The sequence below is a fragment of the Prenolepis imparis genome, unplaced genomic scaffold (genome assembly GCF_030444845.1).
Source record: "Prenolepis imparis isolate NDT839.2.m4 unplaced genomic scaffold, iyPreImpa1.0 SCAF_6, whole genome shotgun sequence".
Taxonomy (NCBI): domain Eukaryota; kingdom Metazoa; phylum Arthropoda; class Insecta; order Hymenoptera; family Formicidae; genus Prenolepis; species Prenolepis imparis.
The window spans coordinates 3,948,361-3,971,093 of record NW_028141164.1 but is presented as its reverse complement, the minus strand read 5'-3'; the positions used below and the strand labels follow the sequence as shown (position 1 = coordinate 3,971,093).

The 22,733-nt window shown below is 32.0% G+C and overlaps 1 protein-coding gene across 1 annotated transcript in view; it reads right to left on the bottom strand.

Moving 5' to 3' along the window:
* The window catches only part of LOC145937669 (uncharacterized), a 98,944-nt gene extending 92,041 nt beyond the window's left edge, over positions 1 to 6,903 (bottom strand). Inside the window, exons 1-4 of the mRNA XM_083040866.1 lie at positions 6,838 to 6,903; positions 6,186 to 6,294; positions 5,355 to 5,904; positions 5,078 to 5,116 (exon numbers count right to left, since the gene is read on the bottom strand). Coding sequence (XP_082896992.1) covers positions 5,078 to 5,116; positions 5,355 to 5,426 — 111 coding nt within the window. The 5' untranslated portion in view covers positions 5,427 to 5,904; positions 6,186 to 6,294; positions 6,838 to 6,903. The remainder of the gene's footprint in view (positions 1 to 5,077; positions 5,117 to 5,354; positions 5,905 to 6,185; positions 6,295 to 6,837) is intronic.
* Positions 6,904 to 22,733: the final 15,830 nt, after the last annotated feature.

Below are 22,733 nucleotides of genomic sequence, written 5' to 3'. Positions count from 1 at the left end.
AACGAGCGAGCGCAGAAGCGCAGTTCCCACGGGGGAAGCGGCTTAATTAATTGAACTTAATTTAAATTTAATTTAATTTCCTCTATCTCTTTGCACGTCGTCGGAAGCACACGCGTCCACTGCATGTCTTGCGTGCCGGTACGATCGCACAATGAACATAGGCGTCGTATTTATAAACGGCATGGACAATCATACTTTTTATAGTTTGCGCTACGAGGCTGCTGCCATTCAAAAATTCCACTCCAGAAACATATTATTTTCTCGGAAAATTAATTAGCGTCATTTCTACGAGCTAATTTATTCTCTTCGTTTAAAAATCTTCATACAGTTGTGTAACGAATTGCTATTAATTAATGCGTTATTTATCGAAAGATTTTCTTTTGCGTTTCCCAAGCAACGATTATTGTCGATTATCGAAAAAAAATGTAAAAATCTTTTCTCTGCAGCCCGCGTTGCAGTCATAACTTTTTAACTAAAATGTCAGAGTGCAAGACATACCGAAAGCCGGCGAAGATTAATGAACGTGAGGTAGATGAGACGAGGAACACATTGCGCGAACTGAAAATGGAAAAGAGAAATGCTAAAAAAAATCGTGTTTGCGCGTCGGGTTATTTTCTTCCCGTTGCGATTTTACATCTTAAATGACGAAGAGCTCGTTGTAGTTTGAAAGACACGCGTAACGTAAAAAGATAATTTACTTCAGGTGTAAATCATGGGTTGCTTACGAGAGGTATCGTCGAAATTTACCACAACGGCCGATCGAGAATTTCGATTTCAGACAACGCACGCGAGCCTCCTCGCGAATATTGAGATAGGAAATTTCTTTTTCCGTCCGAAAATCCATTCCGAGTAAAACTTCGATTGTTCCTTCTTCTCGCGATGCGGCCGTGTTAGAATGAAACTGAGGGTTAGAGGCAGAAATTCTAGGGTGTGAGAGCAAGGAGATGGGAGAGAAAAACTGATTGGAATAAAAACTTTGAATATTTACAACTAGGATTGGGGATCTCGAACAGCCCATTCGAATTTATTAAAGAATATCGATGAAATTCTGTGTCGTGCAGGATTTAAGACTTTCAGTTGAAACGAGAGTGGCTGCATGTGGCTAGAAAAATCCCAGGAAAGGAAGGTAAACGAAAAAGTTTATGAATCGTGAGATTCGTGCAGATTTATATGGCAATAACATAAAAAATTTATATATAAATATATATGTAATTAGTGTAAGTAGCATTATTTAGAGAGAAACTGCTAAATTTTTTGAATGAGATTAAATGCTAATGTTACATTGCCATACTTGAAGTGAAAGAACATTCACAAAATTTTTTTTTACATAGGTAATTTATATATATATATATATATATATATATATATATATATTGATCCGTGAATATGCATCAACAAAATGTGGTAAAGTGGCAGCTCGAATCCGCAAGAAATGTTCGATCACTTCGTCAGAGGCTCCTCCCTTTAGATTCAAAGTTTTTATCTTAACTAGAGCTGTAGTTAAACTTCGCTGGAGCAATTTACTGACTTGTATAAAAAATGGATACTAACTTTTTGTTTAGTGCCTTGCTACCTCTTGACTAAAGAAACTAGATTTAGTAGCTTCGCGTAATTTTATAAAACCTAGAGAAGTTTTAGAAAAGCGTAATCATTTTTGCGTATAAACTTTGCAGTTGAATAACAATAAATAACAAATTTTCATATTTGTTTTGTATATAAATATATTGCAAGCAATATGTATGTGTGTGCGTTTCACTATTAAATTGTTGCTACATCACTATATGATTAATTAATATATATACATATATATATATATATATATATATATAATTACAATAATCACCTTAATTTAATTATTTTTATTTTATCGCATGAGACAATTATAAATTTTTACCATAAATTTTTCCTGGCTTTCTTTTTTTTTCTATAAATGCATTTAAATATTTCTATTATTATTACATAATTAATATTTTACAATATTATATTAATAAGATTTGTTCCTAAGTTCTGTATTGAATAATTTATATTTTTTTTATTCTATTTTAAAAGAAAGATATAATAATCCACTTATATTATACAAAAAATTGAAGAGGATTATATTTTTTTGTGCGAATTTTCTTATAGAGAAAAAGAGATCAGGTCCATTTTTTTAGATACATTTTAGATACATGAATCGATTTTTTATGAGACGAGCGCCGATAATCTCATCCATTTAATTATCGTATATCGTTCGATATCGCTCACACTTTATACAAAGACAGAGATCTGATATCCGCACAAATGATAATGCCCTGTTTCCTGCTAAGGACATCGCTAAGGGCAGGGAGTAAAAGCGTAACAACTCGTCCTCGAGATAAATGGATTACGATCTACTACGCGTATCAAACCGAAATTAATTCAGTCACGATCATCGTGCTGAGAAAAGAAGAACGGAAGAAAAGGAGAACGGACGGGAAAAAGGTAGAAATAAAAAGATACATCTCCTACTTATCTTGACGGTATCGTTGACTGCGAAAGCACAGGGAAAGAGGAAGGAAGGTGTAGGAAGTATCGTTGATGGTTGATGGTATAGTTAATGAGGGAGAGTGAGAATAATGTCATTATAATAAGTAGCTGCGGCGAAGGTGGCGAGGTAGTATTTTATAACGCGGATAGTTCGCGTTTCTAAGGACTTTAAATGTTTTCAAGAACGTTAAGTGACTCGAAGTGGAAACCAGATAGCATTTTATTGCCATCAACTAACCGCTATCATGAAATATCGTCTAGCCGTTCTGGTGGATCGGCTTAATACTTTGACAGTGCGTACGCGTGACAATTTTTCAGATCGGGATAATCGTAGCGACGTTTTGTATCGCGTTAAATAGCATGAATAAATTGTTTATCATTAAATCATAAATTTTAAATTATATTATTTGATTTAAATTTTTTATTATTTCGTGTAATATCAATGATTTTTTATCTTGAGCGACTGTTAGAATTTAACCATTGCTGCAACCTCCATTTCAGAGAATAACTGGAAATAGGACTTGGAAGGAAAGACGCGGCAGAGAGGCAAGAGGAGAGAAGTGCAGACAACGCAACTGGCTGGAGATATCCCCATAAATATTAATTGAGTCCCTATCAGGGGAGAGGGACATCGTCGTACGAGAACGCGGAGATTTCAAACGCTACGACGCGGTGTGTCGTTCGGCAGAAAACAAAAATTCGCAGGCCGCAAGGGCCATAAATCCCCAAGTTTCTACAGCTGTCTTCGCCAATCCGCATAGTGACAAAAAGAAGGGAAATCGGCCAGAGAGGAAAAAAAGGTTGATGGGCCCGCTGTTACACTCTGCGGCTACGATTGCCGTACCTTATCCTTCCGTTCTTTATATTACTTATGCGCGGTACGCTGAATTATCCGAGAAAGACCTACTATTATATGTTTGTTCCAGGCGCCCGTAAACGCGATGAGTGCTCGTCTGTATGTGTGTGAGTTTGCGACCCGACTTATCAACCTCAATATATATCTTCCCAATTTCTCGCTTGCGCGTTATCGAGCTTATTTCCGCGCGGGCTAAACAGGTGCCCGCCTGCGTTAAAATGCGCGATACTCGCAACAATAATTCAAGCTCGAAAAAAGCAGAGTATTCCAACAATAAATCAGTTTTATATTAAATACTCAAGATTTGTCAATATTTCATAACTTAAATATGCAAAATATACATATGTATGTATATATATTAAATATATATATAAAATTTTATACACAAAGATAAAATTGGACATAGCCATTTTTAAATCATTTTTAATTATATTTAGTTTATAATTTATAATGTTTCTCCGAGCAGTATGCAAATTATAATATAATATATAATATATTGATTATTCACATAAATAATAGTTGTTCCATTATTCGAAATACGCTGCGATATATTATAATTTTTTTATTCAAATTTTTTTTTTGAATAAATTTATCTCGATTAAAATTCACACTGCTGTTTATATTTAATTCCTTATATAGATAAAAACAAGGGCAAAAAATAGGAAATCTCTCGGAGATAAATTGTAATATACATCTAACTCACATGACATATATAGGCAGAACTCCTTTCGATAAGAAATTTTGCAAGAATTAGATTTGCTAGTGCTATGATGCAATATAATATATGTGAGCTCATCACTATCAAAAACTACAATTTATGTAAATTATTTAAAATATAATATTTTTATAGAAAATTAAAAATAAATATATTGTCTGAATAATTGAAAAATAAGTAATATTTTTATTTTAATTTTTTAAATAATCAATTTAATAAATTTCTTCTTTTTATTTAAATATCTTTAATCTCAATTTTGTATCTACATTTTATTTTTTTAATTATTCAAAAAATTATCTCCTACATTTTTTCGATTATAGAAATTAATTTAATAATTTTCTATTTATTTTATAAAATTTAATAAATTGAAATATAAAATTAAATAAATGGATTATTGATTGAAATATAAAATTTAATAAAGTGATTATTTAAAAAATTAAAGTATAAAAATAAGCAAGAAATAAAATTTTATAATATATAAAATAATTAAATTCATTTCTATAATTAAAAAAATTAAAGAAATAATTTTTTGAATAATTATAACAATAAAATAAAAAATTAAAATTAAAGATATTTAAATAAATAAAAGAAATTTATTAAATTGATTATTTAAAAAATATAATAAAGTAAAAATATTATTAACCTATTTTTCAATTAATCAGACAAAATATATAATTTTTATTTTTCTATAAAAATACATTTTAAATAATTTACGTAACTTTTATTTTATTATTAATTTCTACAATCATATTTTTATTCAAATTTTTCTTTAGTTCTTATCTAAATAATTTTTATTTTGAAAATTTTAATATAATTTAAATTATATTTAATATTGCAAGAATTGTATCTTTATTATCTTTCTTAAATTGTACTCCAAATTTTCTATATATCAAGAAAAAATATATTTTTGGAATGCCCTCGAATTCAAGTTAAATGACAAAATATTGTTGCTGCCAATAAAAAGCGCCGCCAATAAATTAAATAGATCATAAATGACTTACTTTACGGTTGCTCTGCCGTTGCCCATCATCCTGCTGCTCCTTTTATAAAATATAAAATTATTAAATTAATTTCTATAATTGAAAAAAAATTTAGAAGATAATTTTTTGAATAATTAAAAATAATAAAACAAAGATAAAAAATTGAGATTAAAGATATTTAAATAAAAAGAAGAGATTTATTAAACTAATTTAAAAATTATTTAAAAGTAAAAATATTGCTTTAATATTCTGACTTATTTTTCAATTAATTGAACAAAATATATATATTATTTTTTACCTTTCTGGTCTGCCTCTCCTCTCCTGTTTCGTCACTGCTGCTCCTTCCTCCTTCGTGGCACTCACGTAACATGTATCCCCGAAAACAAGATTTATTTACGATGATTATTATTCGCGCGACACTCCCGATATTAATCACGAATATTCGTTTAATTACGATCGCGCGGCACTACAATTCGACGCGCGATACTTTCCACGACACTCCCGATATTATAATCGCGAATATTCGATTAATTACGACGACGCGCGATACTTTTCGTGGCACTCCCGATATTAATCGCGAAGATTCGGTTAATTGCGATCGCGCGGCACTTTGCACGGCACTTTCGATATTACTCGCATGCATACTTTGTACATATCGCGACGAGAAACAATGTGAAAATTATACGAATTGATAAAACTACGATTCGCACGGCATTCGTTACATCTTGCAAATAGCGCGCGAGCGAGAATCACGAATGAAGGAAATTCGAGAGTCGCGCGTCTAACTTTGCACGCTGTCCATGACGATGCTACACCTGTTGCTCCTAACACTTTTATGCATCTTCCTCCTGTAACAAGTAACACATTTGCGTTTTAAGGCAAATTTCTACTTTGCATTATGTCATGCGTGCAAATGTCAATAAATCAGATTTGCCACAGACAATATTATCTATACGCGCAATAAAATGTCCAAAAATATAATCATCGCTTTATCAACCGTTTGCGCGCGATAGATTTTCCTGTGGAATAAATTTCGCGAAATACGCGTTTCGACAAATCACCGATACAAACGCTGACTCTATTATACATATAATTAACACATATTGAGATGTATTAATTATGTACTTACTAATTACACGCCGCTCTCGATCCGTTTCGTGCCCGTGACCGTTCCGCCGAAAACTTCTAAAGCGGCAACTTCTCACGGTACTACGTGAGTCAAATTAAGACGCGACAATCTGCAGATACATACATATACAATTAAAATTCAATTTTCGGCGCACAATACATTATAAATGCATAAATTTGGCGAAAAAAATCTATGTTTCTGTATTATTCTATAATCTGTATATTAATAATCGATATATTACGATTTTCTATTACTTGAAATAGTCGCTCCGGCGATTCACGTGTAGTACTATATACGCACGCACTTTCCACTTTCTCTCCTTCACTCTTCCTCTCTTTCACGCTCACAATTCACATTACCACTCTCTCTCTCTCTCTCTCGCTCTCTCTCTCTCTCTCTCTCTCTCTCTCTCTCTCACTCTTTTTTTCTCTCTCTCAAGCAGAAAATGATAAATATTTAAATTAATGAACAATCAGCACGTTACGAGATATATTTGGATATTATCTAATCATTATCAAAGAAATATAATTATTATTTGTATAAATATCACAAGATATAATTGCCATACTTTCTTGCTTTGGTTAGGTTATTACGTTAGGTTATGGTTTGGTTCTTACGTTAAATATATGAGTAAATAAATTAAACCTAATACCTGTTTTGATGCAGAATCATAGATAATATAGACTAATTGCGGGTAATAAGTATGCTTGTTCGTAAGAAATGATCACTTTTCGAAGGATAACAACAATACAGGACACCGTCCGCGATACTACTTGTCCGCTCGAGGCTCGCCGTGCGAATGATGCAACAAGGTTAGTATGACGCGCATACCGCACTCGCTGTACATTGCAAAATATAAGCATTGTATGTTTATCTCTTGTCACCGCTACGAAATATTTAACGCAATAAAGACAAGGAACATTATTCATATATATTCTATTCGTATTTTACATTAACTAGAACACTACCACATTGATTACAGAATCTTTTGGTACCATGCAGAAACCAGCGTACAAATTTTTTAATACGATAAACATAAAATAAGGATGCGTCGCACAGGGTCCGCGTCAAAAAAGTATTAATTTCTAATATTTTAAGACGAGCCAAAAATTCATCGATTCTACATTTTAATAGTACATTTATTACAGAATCATTTGGTACCCAACAGACACCAGCGTACAAATTTTTTAACTTGATATACATAAAACAAGGTTGCGTCGCATAGGATCAGCGGTAAAAAAGTATAGATTTCTAATATTTTAAGACGAGCCAAAAATTCAACGATTATACATTTTAATAGTACATTTATTACAGAATCATTTGGTACCAAACAGACACCAGCGTACAAATTTTTTAACTTGGTATACATAAAACAAGGTTGCGTCGCATAGGGTCAGCGGTAAAAAAGTATAGATTTCTAATATTTTAAGACAAGCCAAAAATTCATCGATTATACATTTTAATAGTACATTTATTACAGAATCATTTGGTACCCAACAGACACCAGCGTACAAATTTTTTAACTTGATATACATAAAACAAGGTTGCGTCGCATAGGGTCAGCGGTAAAAAGGTATAGATTTCAATATTTTAAGACGAGCCAAAAATTCATCGATTATACACATTAATAGTACATTTATTACAGAATCATTTGGTACCAAACAGACACCAGCGTACAAATTTTTTAACTTGATATACATAAAGCAAGGTTGCGTCGCATGGGGTCAGCGGTAAAAAAGTATAGATTTCTAATATTTTAAGACGAGCCAAAAATTCATCGATTATACATTTTAATAGTACATTGATTACAGAATCTTTTGGTACCATGCAGACACCTGCGTACAAATTTTTTAATACGATAAACATAAAATAAGGATGCGTCGCACAGGGTCCGCGTCAAAAAAGTATGGATTTCTAATATTTTAAGACGAGCCAAAAATTCATCGATTATACATTTTAATAGTACATTTATTACAGAATCATTTGGTACCATGCAGACACCAGCGTACAAATTTTTTAATACGATAAACATAAAATAAGGATGCGTCGCACAGGGTCCGCGTCAAAAAATTATCAATTTCTAATATTTTAAGACGAGCCAAAAATTCATCGATTATACATTTTAATAGTACATTTATTACAGAATCATTTGGTACCAAGCAGACAACAGCGTACAAACTTTTTCATTTGCTATACATAAATTAAGGATGCGTCGCATAGGGTCAGCGGTAAAAAAGTATAGATTTCTAATATTTTAAGACGAGCCAAAAATTCATCGATTATACATTTTAATAGTACATTTATTACAGAATTATTTGGTACCAAACAGACACCAGCGTACAAATTTTTTAACTTGATATACATAAAACAAGGTTGCGTCGCATAGGGTCAGCGGTAAAAAGGTATAGATTTCAATATTTTAAGACGAGCCAAAAATTCATCGATTATACACATTAATAGTACATTTATTACAGAATCATTTGGTACCAAACAGACACCAGCGTACAAATTTTTTAACTTGATATACATAAAGCAAGGTTGCGTCGCATGGGGTCAGCGGTAAAAAAGTATAGATTTCTAATATTTTAAGACGAGCCAAAAATTCATCGATTATACATTTTAATAGTCCATTGATTACAGAATCTTTTGGTACCATGCAGACACCTGCGTACAAATTTTTTAATACGATAAACATAAAATAAGGATGCGTCGCACAGGGTCAGCGGCAAAAAAGTATCAATTTCTAATATTTTAAGACGAGCCAAAAATTCATCGATTATACATTTTAATAGTACATTTATTACAGAATCATTTGGTACCCAACAGACACCAGCGTACAAATTTTTTAACTTGATATACATAAAACAAGGTTGCGTCGCATAGGGTCAGCGGTAAAAAGGTATAGATTTCAATATTTTAAGACGAGCCAAAAATTCATCGATTAATAGTACATTTATTACAGAATCATTTGGTACCAAACAGACACCAGCGTACAAATTTTTTAACTTGATATACATAAAGCAAGGTTGCGTCGCATGGGGTCAGCGGTAAAAAAGTATAGATTTCTAATATTTTAAGACGAGCCAAAAATTCATCGATTATACATTTTAATAGTACATTGATTACAGAATCTTTTGGTACCATGCAGACACCTGCGTACAAATTTTTTAATACGATAAACATAAAATAAGGATGCGTCGCACAGGGTCCGCGTCAAAAAAGTATGGATTTCTAATATTTTAAGACGAGCCAAAAATTCATCGATTATACATTTTAATAGTACATTTATTACAGAATCATTTGGTACCATGCAGACACCAGCGTACAAATTTTTTAATACGATAAACATAAAATAAGGATGCGTCGCACAGGGTCCGCGTCAAAAAATTATCAATTTCTAATATTTTAAGACGAGCCAAAAATTCATCGATTATACATTTTAATAGTACATTTATTACAGAATCATTTGGTACCAAGCAGACAACAGCGTACAAACTTTTTCATTTGCTATACATAAATTAAGGATGCGTCGCATAGGGTCAACGGTAAAAAAGTATAGATTTCTAATATTTTAAGACGAGCCAAAAATTCATCGATTATACATTTTAATAGTACATTTATTACAGAATTATTTGGTACCAAACAGACACCAGCGTACAAATTTTTTAACTTGATATACATAAAACAAGGTTGCGTCGCATAGGGTCAGCGGTAAAAAGGTATAGATTTCAATATTTTAAGACGAGCCAAAAATTCATCGATTATACACATTAATAGTACATTTATTACAGAATCATTTGGTACCAAACAGACACCAGCGTACAAATTTTTTAACTTGATATACATAAAGCAAGGTTGCGTCGCATGGGGTCAGCGGTAAAAAAGTATAGATTTCTAATATTTTAAGACGAGCCAAAAATTCATCGATTATACATTTTAATAGTACATTGATTACAGAATCTTTTGGTACCATGCAGACACCTGCGTACAAATTTTTTAATACGATAAACATAAAATAAGGATGCGTCGCACAGGGTCCGCGTCAAAAAAGTATGGATTTCTAATATTTTAAGACGAGCCAAAAATTCATCGATTATACATTTTAATAGTACATTTATTACAGAATCATTTGGTACCATGCAGACACCAGCGTACAAATTTTTTAATACGATAAACATAAAATAAGGATGCGTCGCACAGGGTCCGCGTCAAAAAATTATCAATTTCTAATATTTTAAGTCGAGCCAAAAATTCATCGATTATACATTTTAATAGTACATTTATTACAGAATCATTTGGTACCAAGCAGACAACAGCGTACAAATTTTTTAATACGATAAACATAAAATAAGGATGCGTCGCACAGGGTCCGCGTCAAAAAAGTATGGATTTCTAATATTTTAAGACGAGCCAAAAATTCATCGATTATACATTTTAATAGTACATTTATTACAGAATCTTTTGGTACCATGCAGACACCAGCGTACAAATTTTTTAATACGATAAACATAAAATAAGGATGCGTCGCACAGGGTCCGCGTCAAAAAAGTATCAATTTCTAATATTTTAAGACGAGCCAAAAATTCATCGATTATACATCTTAATAGTACATTTATTACAGAATCATTTGGTACCAAACAGACACCAGCGTACAAATTTTTTAACTTGATAAACATAAAACAAGTTTGCGTCGCATGGGGTCAGCGGTAAAAAAGTATAGATTTCTAATATTTTAAGACGAGCCAAAAATTCATCGATTATACATTTTAATAGTACATTGATTACAGAATCTTTTGGTACCATGCAGACACCAGCGTACAAATTTTTTAATACGATAAACATAAAATAAGGATGCGTCGCACTGGGTCCGCGTCAAAAAAGTATGGATTTCTAATATTTTAAGACGAGCCAAAAATTCATCGATTATACATTTTAATAGTACATTTATTACAGAATCATTTGGTACCATGCAGACACCAGCGTACAAATTTTTTAATACGATAAACATAAAATAAGGATGCGTCGCACAGGGTCCGCGTCAAAAAATTATCAATTTCTAATATTTTAAGACGAGCCAAAAATTCATCGATTATACATTTTAATAGTACATTTATTACAGAATCATTTGGTACCAAGCAGACAACAGCGTACAAACTTTTTCATTTGCTATACATAAATTAAGGATGCGTCGCATAGGGTCAGCGGTAAAAAAGTATAGATTTCTAATATTTTAAGACGAGCCAAAAATTCATCGATTATACATTTTAATAGTACATTTATTACAGAATCATTTGGTACCAAACAGACACCAGCGTACAAATTTTTTAACTTGATATACATAAAACAAGGTTGCGTCGCATAGGGTCAGCGGTAAAAAGGTATAGATTTCAATATTTTAAGACGAGCCAAAAATTCATCGATTATACACATTAATAGTACATTTATTACAGAATCATTTGGTACCAAACAGACACCAGCGTACAAATTTTTTAACTTGATATACATAAAGCAAGGTTGCGTCGCATGGGGTCAGCGGTAAAAAAGTATAGATTTCTAATATTTTAAGACAAGCCAAAAATTCATCGATTATACATTTTAATAGTACATTGATTACAGAATCTTTTGGTACCATGCAGACACCAGCGTACAAATTTTTTAATTTGATAAACATAAAATAAGGATGCGTCGCACAGGGTCAGCGGCAAAAAAGTATCGATTTCTAATATTTTAAGACGAGCCAAAAATTCATCGATTATACATTTTAATAGTACATTTATTACAGAATCATTTGGTACCCAACAGACACCAGCGTACAAATTTTTTAACTTGATATACATAAAAAAAGTTTGCGTCGCATAGGGTCAGCGGTAAGAAGGTATAGATTTCAATATTTTAAGACGAGCCAAAAATTCATCGATTATACACATTAATAGTACATTTATTACAGAATCATTTGGTACCAAACAGACACCAGCGTACAAATTTTTTAACTTGATATACATAAAGCAAGGTTGCGTCGCATGGGGTCAGCGGTAAAAAAGTATAGATTTCTAATATTTTAAGACGAGCCAAAAATTCATCGATTATACATTTTAATAGTACATTGATTACAGAATCTTTTGGTACCATGCAGACACCTGCGTACAAATTTTTTAATACGATAAACATAAAATAAGGATGCGTCGCACAGGGTCCGCGTCAAAAAAGTATGGATTTCTAATATTTTAAGACGAGCCAAAAATTCATCGATTATACACATTAATAGTACATTTATTACAGAATCATTTGGTACCAAACAGACACCAGCGTACAAATTTTTTAACTTGATATACATAAAGCAAGGTTGCGTCGCATGGGGTCAGCGGTAAAAAAGTACAGATTTCTAATATTTTAAGACGAGCCAAAAATTCATCGATTATACATTTTAATAGTACATTGATTACAGAATCTTTTGGTACCATGCAGACACCTGCGTACAAATTTTTTAATACGATAAACATAAAATAAGGATGCGTCGCACAGGGTCCGCGTCAAAAAAGTATGGATTTCTAATATTTTAAGACGAGCCAAAAATTCATCGATTATACATTTTAATAGTACATTTATTACAGAATCATTTGGTACCATGCAGACACCAGCGTACAAATTTTTTAATACGATAAACATAAAATAAGGATGCGTCGCACAGGGTCCGCGTCAAAAAATTATCAATTTCTAATATTTTAAGACGAGCCAAAAATTCATCGATTATACATTTTAATAGTACATTTATTACAGAATCATTTGGTACCAAGCAGACAACAGCGTACAAATTTTTTAATACGATAAACATAAAATAAGGATGCGTCGCACAGGGTCCGCGTCAAAAAAGTATGGATTTCTAATATTTTAAGACGAGCCAAAAATTCATCGATTATACATTTTAATAGTACATTTATTACAGAATCATTTGGTACCATGCAGACACCAGCGTACAAATTTTTTAATACGATTAACATAAAATAAGGATGCGTCGCACAGGGTCCGCGTCAAAAAATTATCAATTTCTAATATTTTAAGACGAGCCAAAAATTCATCGATTATACATTTTAATAGTACATTGATTACAGAATCTTTTGGTACCATGCAGACACCTGCGTACAAATTTTTTAATACGATAAACATAAAATAAGGATGCGTCGCACAGGGTCCGCGTCAAAAAAGTATGGATTTCTAATATTTTAAGACGAGCCAAAAATTCATCGATTATACATTTTAATAGTACATTTATTACAGAATCATTTGGTACCATGCAGACACCAGCGTACAAATTTTTTAATACGATAAACATAAAATAAGGATGCGTCGCACAGGGTCCGCGTCAAAAAATTATCAATTTCTAATATTTTAAGTCGAGCCAAAAATTCATCGATTATACATTTTAATAGTACATTTATTACAGAATCATTTGGTACCAAGCAGACAACAGCGTACAAATTTTTTAATACGATAAACATAAAATAAGGATGCGTCGCACAGGGTCCGCGTCAAAAAAGTATGGATTTCTAATATTTTAAGACGAGCCAAAAATTCATCGATTATACATTTTAATAGTACATTTATTACAGAATCTTTTGGTACCATGCAGACACCAGCGTACAAATTTTTTAATACGATAAACATAAAATAAGGATGCGTCGCACAGGGTCCGCGTCAAAAAAGTATCAATTTCTAATATTTTAAGACGAGCCAAAAATTCATCGATTATACATTTTAATAGTACATTTATTACAGAATCATTTGGTACCAAGCAGACAACAGCGTACAAACTTTTTCATTTGCTATACATAAATTAAGGATGCGTCGCATAGGGTCAGCGGTAAAAAAGTATAGATTTCTAATATTTTAAGACGAGCCAAAAATTCATCGATTATACATTTTAATAGTACATTTATTACAGAATTATTTGGTACCAAACAGACACCAGCGTACAAATTTTTTAACTTGATATACATAAAACAAGGTTGCGTCGCATAGGGTCAGCGGTAAAAAGGTATAGATTTCAATATTTTAAGACGAGCCAAAAATTCATCGATTATACACATTAATAGTACATTTATTACAGAATCATTTGGTACCAAACAGACACCAGCGTACAAATTTTTTAACTTGATATACATAAAGCAAGGTTGCGTCGCATGGGGTCAGCGGTAAAAAAGTATAGATTTCTAATATTTTAAGACGAGCCAAAAATTCATCGATTATACATTTTAATAGTACATTGATTACAGAATCTTTTGGTACCATGCAGACACCTGCGTACAAATTTTTTAATACGATAAACATAAAATAAGGATGCGTCGCACAGGGTCCGCGTCAAAAAAGTATGGATTTCTAATATTTTAAGACGAGCCAAAAATTCATCGATTATACATTTTAATAGTACATTTATTACAGAATCATTTGGTACCATGCAGACACCAGCGTACAAATTTTTTAATACGATAAACATAAAATAAGGATGCGTCGCACAGGGTCCGCGTCAAAAAATTATCAATTTCTAATATTTTAAGTCGAGCCAAAAATTCATCGATTATACATTTTAATAGTACATTTATTACAGAATCATTTGGTACCAAGCAGACAACAGCGTACAAATTTTTTAATACGATAAACATAAAATAAGGATGCGTCGCACAGGGTCCGCGTCAAAAAAGTATGGATTTCTAATATTTTAAGACGAGCCAAAAATTCATCGATTATACATTTTAATAGTACATTTATTACAGAATCTTTTGGTACCATGCAGACACCAGCGTACAAATTTTTTAATACGATAAACATAAAATAAGGATGCGTCGCACAGGGTCCGCGTCAAAAAAGTATCAATTTCTAATATTTTAAGACGAGCCAAAAATTCATCGATTATACATCTTAATAGTACATTTATTACAGAATCATTTGGTACCAAACAGACACCAGCGTACAAATTTTTTAACTTGATAAACATAAAACAAGGTTGCGTCGCATGGGGTCAGCGGTAAAAAAGTATAGATTTCTAATATTTTAAGACGAGCCAAAAATTCATCGATTATACATTTTAATAGTACATTGATTACAGAATCTTTTGGTACCATGCAGACACCAGCGTACAAATTTTTTAATACGATAAACATAAAATAAGGATGCGTCGCACAGGGTCCGCGTCAAAAAAGTATGGATTTCTAATATTTTAAGACGAGCCAAAAATTCATCGATTATACATTTTAATAGTACATTTATTACAGAATCATTTGGTACCATGCAGACACCAGCGTACAAATTTTTTAATACGATAAACATAAAATAAGGATGCGTCGCACAGGGTCCGCGTCAAAAAATTATCAATTTCTAATATTTTAAGACGAGCCAAAAATTCATCGATTATACATTTTAATAGTACATTTATTACAGAATCATTTGGTACCAAGCAGACAACAGCGTACAAACTTTTTCATTTGCTATACATAAATTAAGGATGCGTCGCATAGGGTCAGCGGTAAAAAAGTATAGATTTCTAATATTTTAAGACGAGCCAAAAATTCATCGATTATACATTTTAATAGTACATTTATTACAGAATCATTTGGTACCAAACAGACACCAGCGTACAAATTTTTTAACTTGATATACATAAAACAAGGTTGCGTCGCATAGGGTCAGCGGTAAAAAGGTATAGATTTCAATATTTTAAGACGAGCCAAAAATTCATCGATTATACACATTAATAGTACATTTATTACAGAATCATTTGGTACCAAACAGACACCAGCGTACAAATTTTTTAACTTGATATACATAAAGCAAGGTTGCGTCGCATGGGGTCAGCGGTAAAAAAGTATAGATTTCTAATATTTTAAGACAAGCCAAAAATTCATCGATTATACATTTTAATAGTACATTGATTACAGAATCTTTTGGTACCATGCAGACACCAGCGTACAAATTTTTTAATTTGATAAACATAAAATAAGGATGCGTCGCACAGGGTCAGCGGCAAAAAAGTATCGATTTCTAATATTTTAAGACGAGCCAAAAATTCATCGATTATACATTTTAATAGTACATTTATTACAGAATCATTTGGTACCCAACAGACACCAGCGTACAAATTTTTTAACTTGATATACATAAAAAAAGGTTGCGTCGCATAGGGTCAGCGGTAAAAAGGTATAGATTTCAATATTTTAAGACGAGCCAAAAATTCATCGATTATACACATTAATAGTACATTTATTACAGAATCATTTGGTACCAAACAGACACCAGCGTACAAATTTTTTAACTTGATATACATAAAGCAAGGTTGCGTCGCATGGGGTCAGCGGTAAAAAAGTATAGATTTCTAATATTTTAAGACGAGCCAAAAATTCATCGATTATACATTTTAATAGTACATTGATTACAGAATCTTTTGGTACCATGCAGACACCTGCGTACAAATTTTTTAATACGATAAACATAAAATAAGGATGCGTCGCACAGGGTCCGCGTCAAAAAAGTATGGATTTCTAATATTTTAAGACGAGCCAAAAATTCATCGATTATACACATTAATAGTACATTTATTACAGAATCATTTGGTACCAAACAGACACCAGCGTACAAATTTTTTAACTTGATATACATAAAGCAAGGTTGCGTCGCATGGGGTCAGCGGTAAAAAAGTACAGATTTCTAATATTTTAAGACGAGCCAAAAATTCATCGATTATACATTTTAATAGTACATTGATTACAGAATCTTTTGGTACCATGCAGACACCTGCGTACAAATTTTTTAATACGATAAACATAAAATAAGGATGCGTCGCACAGGGTCCGCGTCAAAAAAGTATGGATTTCTAATATTTTAAGACGAGCCAAAAATTCATCGATTATACATTTTAATAGTACATTTATTACAGAATCATTTGGTACCATGCAGACACCAGCGTACAAATTTTTTAATACGATAAACATAAAATAAGGATGCGTCGCACAGGGTCCGCGTCAAAAAATTATCAATTTCTAATATTTTAAGACGAGCCAAAAATTCATCGATTATACATTTTAATAGTACATTTATTACAGAATCATTTGGTACCAAGCAGACAACAGCGTACAAACTTTTTCATTTGCTATACATAAATTAAGGATGCGTCGCATAGGGTCAGCGGTAAAAAAGTATAGATTTCTAATATTTTAAGACGAGCCAAAAATTCATCGATTATACATTTTAATAGTACATTTATTACAGAATTATTTGGTACCAAACAGACACCAGCGTACAAATTTTTTAACTTGATATACATAAAACAAGGTTGCGTCGCATAGGGTCAGCGGTAAAAAGGTATAGATTTCAATATTTTAAGACGAGCCAAAAATTCATCGATTATACACATTAATAGTACATTTATTACAGAATCATTTGGTACCAAACAGACACCAGCGTACAAATTTTTTAACTTGATATACATAAAGCAAGGTTGCGTCGCATGGGGTCAGCGGTAAAAAAGTATAGATTTCTAATATTTTAAGACGAGCCAAAAATTCATCGATTATACATTTTAATAGTACATTGATTACAGAATCTTTTGGTACCATGCAGACACCTGCGTACAAATTTTTTAATACGATAAACATAAAATAAGGATGCGTCGCACAGGGTCCGCGTCAAAAAAGTATGGATTTCCAATATTTTAAGACGAGCCAAAAATTCATCGATTATACATTTTAATAGTACATTTATTACAGAATCATTTGGTACCATGCAGACACCAGCGTACAAATTTTTTAATACGATAAACATAAAATGAGGATGCGTCGCACAGGGTCCGCGTCAAAAAATTATCAATTTCTAATATTTTAAGACGAGCCAAAAATTCATCGATTATACATTTTAATAGTACATTTATTACAGAATCATTTGGTACCAAGCAGACAACAGCGTACAAATTTTTTAATACGATAAACATAAAATAAGGATGCGTCGCACAGGGTCCGCGTCAAAAAAGTATGGATTTCTAATATTTTAAGACGAGCCAAAAATTCATCGATTATACATTTTAATAGTACATTTATTACAGAATCATTTGGTACCATGCAGACACCAGCGTACAAATTTTTTAATACGATTAACATAAAATAAGGATGCGTCGCACAGGGTCCGCGTCAAAAAATTATCAATTTCTAATATTTTAAGACGAGCCAAAAATTCATCGATTATACATTTTAATAGTACATTGATTACAGAATCTTTTGGTACCATGCAGACACCTGCGTACAAATTTTTTAATACGATAAACATAAAATAAGGACGCGTCGCACAGGGTCCGCGTCAAAAAAGTATGGATTTCTAATATTTTAAGACGAGCCAAAAATTCATCGATTATACATTTTAATAGTACATTTATTACAGAATCATTTGGTACCATGCAGACACCAGCGTACAAATTTTTTAATACGATAAACATAAAATAAGGATGCGTCGCACAGGGTCCGCGTCAAAAAATTATCAATTTCTAATATTTTAAGTCGAGCCAAAAATTCATCGATTATACATTTTAATAGTACATTTATTACAGAATCATTTGGTACCAAGCAGACAACAGCGTACAAATTTTTTAATACGATAAACATAAAATAAGGATGCGTCGCACAGGGTCCGCGTCAAAAAAGTATGGATTTCTAATATTTTAAGACGAGCCAAAAATTCATCGATTATACATTTTAATAGTACATTTATTACAGAATCTTTTGGTACCATGCAGACACCAGCGTACAAATTTTTTAATACGATAAACATAAAATAAGGATGCGTCGCACAGGGTCCGCGTCAAAAAAGTATCAATTTCTAATATTTTAAGACGAGCCAAAAATTCATCGATTATACACTTTAATAGTACATTTATTACAGAATCATTTGGTACCAAGCAGACAACAGCGTACAAACTTTTTCATTTGCTATACATAAATTAAGGATGCGTCGCATAGGGTCAGCGGTAAAAAAGTATAGATTTCTAATATTTTAAGACAAGCCAAAAATTCATCGATTATACATTTTAATAGTACATTGATTACAGAATCTTTTGGTACCATGCAGACACCAGCGTACAAATTTTTTAATTTGATAAACATAAAATAAGGATGCGTCGCACAGGGTCAGCGGCAAAAAAGTATCGATTTCTAATATTTTAAGACGAGCCAAAAATTCATCGATTATACATTTTAATAGTACATTTATTACAGAATCATTTGGTACCCAACAGACACCAGCGTACAAATTTTTTAACTTGATATACTTAAAACAAGGTTGCGTCGCATAGGGTCAGCGGTAAAAAGGTATAGATTTCAATATTTTAAGACGAGCCAAAAATTCATCGATTATACACATTAATAGTACATTTATTACAGAATCTTTTGGTACCATGCAGACACCAGCGTACAAATTTTTTAATACGATAAACATAAAATAAGGATGCGTCGCACAGGGTCCGCGTCAAAAAAGTATCAATTTCTAATATTTTAAGACGAGCCAAAAATTCATCGATTATACATTTTAATAGTACATTTATTACAGAATCATTTGGTACCAAGCAGACAACAGCGTACAAACTTTTTCATTTGCTATACATAAATTAAGGATGCGTCGCATAGGGTCAGCGGTAAAAAGGTATAGATTTCAATATTTTAAGACGAGCCAAAAATTCATCGATTTTACACATTAATAGTACATTTATTACAGAATCATTTGGTACCAAACAGACACCAGCGTACAAATTTTTTAACTTGATATACATAAAGCAAGGTTGCGTCGCATGGGGTCAGCGGTAAAAAAGTATAGATTTCTAATATTTTAAGACAAGCCAAAAATTCATCGATTATACATTTTAATAGTACATTGATTACAGAATCTTTTGGTACCATGCAGACACCAGCGTACAAATTTTTTAATTTGATAAACATAAAATAAGGATGCGTCGCACAGGGTCAGCGGCAAAAAAGTATCGATTTCTAATATTTTAAGACGAGCCAAAAATTCATCGATTATACACATTAATAGTACATTTATTACAGAATCATTTGGTACCAAACAGACACCAGCGTACAAATTTTTTAACTTGATATACATAAAGCAAGGTTGCGTCGCATGGGGTCAGCGGTAAAAAAGTACAGATTTCTAATATTTTAAGACGAGCCAAAAATTCATCGATTATACATTTTAATAGTACATTGATTACAGAATCTTTTGGTACCATGCAGACACCTGCGTACAAATTTTTTAATACGATAAACATAAAATAAGGATGCGTCGCACAGGGTCCGCGTCAAAAAAGTATGGATTTCTAATATTTTAAGACGAGCCAAAAATTCATCGATTATACATTTTAATAGTACATTTATTACAGAATCATTTGGTACCATGCAGACACCAGCGTACAAATTTTTTAATACGATAAACATAAAATAAGGATGCGTCGCACAGGGTCCGCGTCAAAAAATTATCAATTTCTAATATTTTAAGACGAGCCAAAAATTCATCGATTATACATTTTAATAGTACATTTATTACAGAATCATTTGGTACCAAGCAGACAACAGCGTACAAACTTTTTCATTTGCTATACATAAATTAAGGATGCGTCGCATAGGGTCAGCGGTAAAAAAGTATAGATTTCTAATATTTTAAGACGAGCCAAAAATTCATCGATTATACATTTTAATAGTACATTTATTACAGAATCATTTGGTACCAAGCAGACAACAGCGTACAAATTTTTTAATACGATAAACATAAAATAAGGATGCGTCGCACAGGGTCCGCGTCAAAAAAGTATGGATTTCTAATATTTTAAGACGAGCCAAAAATTCATCGATTATACATTTTAATAGTACATTTATTACAGAATCATTTGGTACCATGCAGACACCAGCGTACAAATTTTTTAATACGATTAACATAAAATAAGGATGCGTCGCACAGGGTCCGCGTCAAAAAATTATCAATTTCTAATATTTTAAGACGAGCCAAAAATTCATCGATTATACATTTTAATAGTACATTGATTACAGAATCTTTTGGTACCATGCAGACACCTGCGTACAAATTTTTTAATACGATAAACATAAAATAAGGATGCGTCGCACAGGGTCCGCGTCAAAAAAGTATGGATTTCTAATATTTTAAGACGAGCCAAAAATTCATCGATTATACATTTTAATAGTACATTTATTACAGAATCATTTGGTACCATGCAGACACCAGCGTACAAATTTTTTAATACGATAAACATAAAATAAGGATGCGTCGCACAGGGTCCGCGTCAAAAAATTATCAATTTCTAATATTTTAAGTCGAGCCAAAAATTCATCGATTATACATTTTAATAGTACATTTATTACAGAATCATTTGGTACCAAGCAGACAACAGCGTACAAATTTTTTAATACGATAAACATAAAATAAGGATGCGTCGCACAGGGTCCGCGTCAAAAAAGTATGGATTTCTAATATTTTAAGACGAGCCAAAAATTCATCGATTATACATTTTAATAGTACATTTATTACAGAATCTTTTGGTACCATGCAGACACCAGCGTACAAATTTTTTAATACGATAAACATAAAATAAGGATGCGTCGCACAGGGTCCGCGTCAAAAAAGTATCAATTTCTAATATTTTAAGACGAGCCAAAAATTCATCGATTATACATTTTAATAGTACATTTATTACAGAATCATTTGGTTCCAAGCAGACAACAGCGTACAAACTTTTTCATTTGCTATACATAAATTAAGGATGCGTCGCATAGGGTCAGCGGTAAAAAAGTATAGATTTCTAATATTTTAAGACGAGCCAAAAATTCATCGATTATACATTTTAATAGTACATTTATTACAGAATCATTTGGTACCAAACAGACACCAGCGTACAAATTTTTTAACTTGATATACATAAAACAAGGTTGCGTCGCATAGGGTCAGCGGTAAAAAGGTATAGATTTCAATATTTTAAGACGAGCCAAAAATTCATCGATTATACACATTAATAGTACATTTATTACAGAATCATTTGGTACCAAACAGACACCAGCGTACAAATTTTTTAACTTGATATACATAAAGCAAGGTTGCGTCGCATGGGGTCAGCGGTAAAAAAGTATAGATTTCTAATATTTTAAGACAAGCCAAAAATTCATCGATTATACATTTTAATAGTACATTGATTACAGAATCTTTTGGTACCATGCAGACACCAGCGTACAAATTTTTTAATTTGATAAACATAAAATAATGATGCGTCGCACAGGGTCAGCGGCAAAAAAGTATCGATTTCTAATATTTTAAGACGAGCCAAAAATTCATCGATTATACATTTTAATAGTACATTTATTACAGAATCATTTGGTACCCAACAGACACCAGCGTACAAATTTTTTAACTTGATATACATAAAACAAGGTTGCGTCGCATAGGGTCAGCGGTAAAAAGGTATAGATTTCAATATTTTAAGACGAGCCAAAAATTCATCGATTATACACATTAATA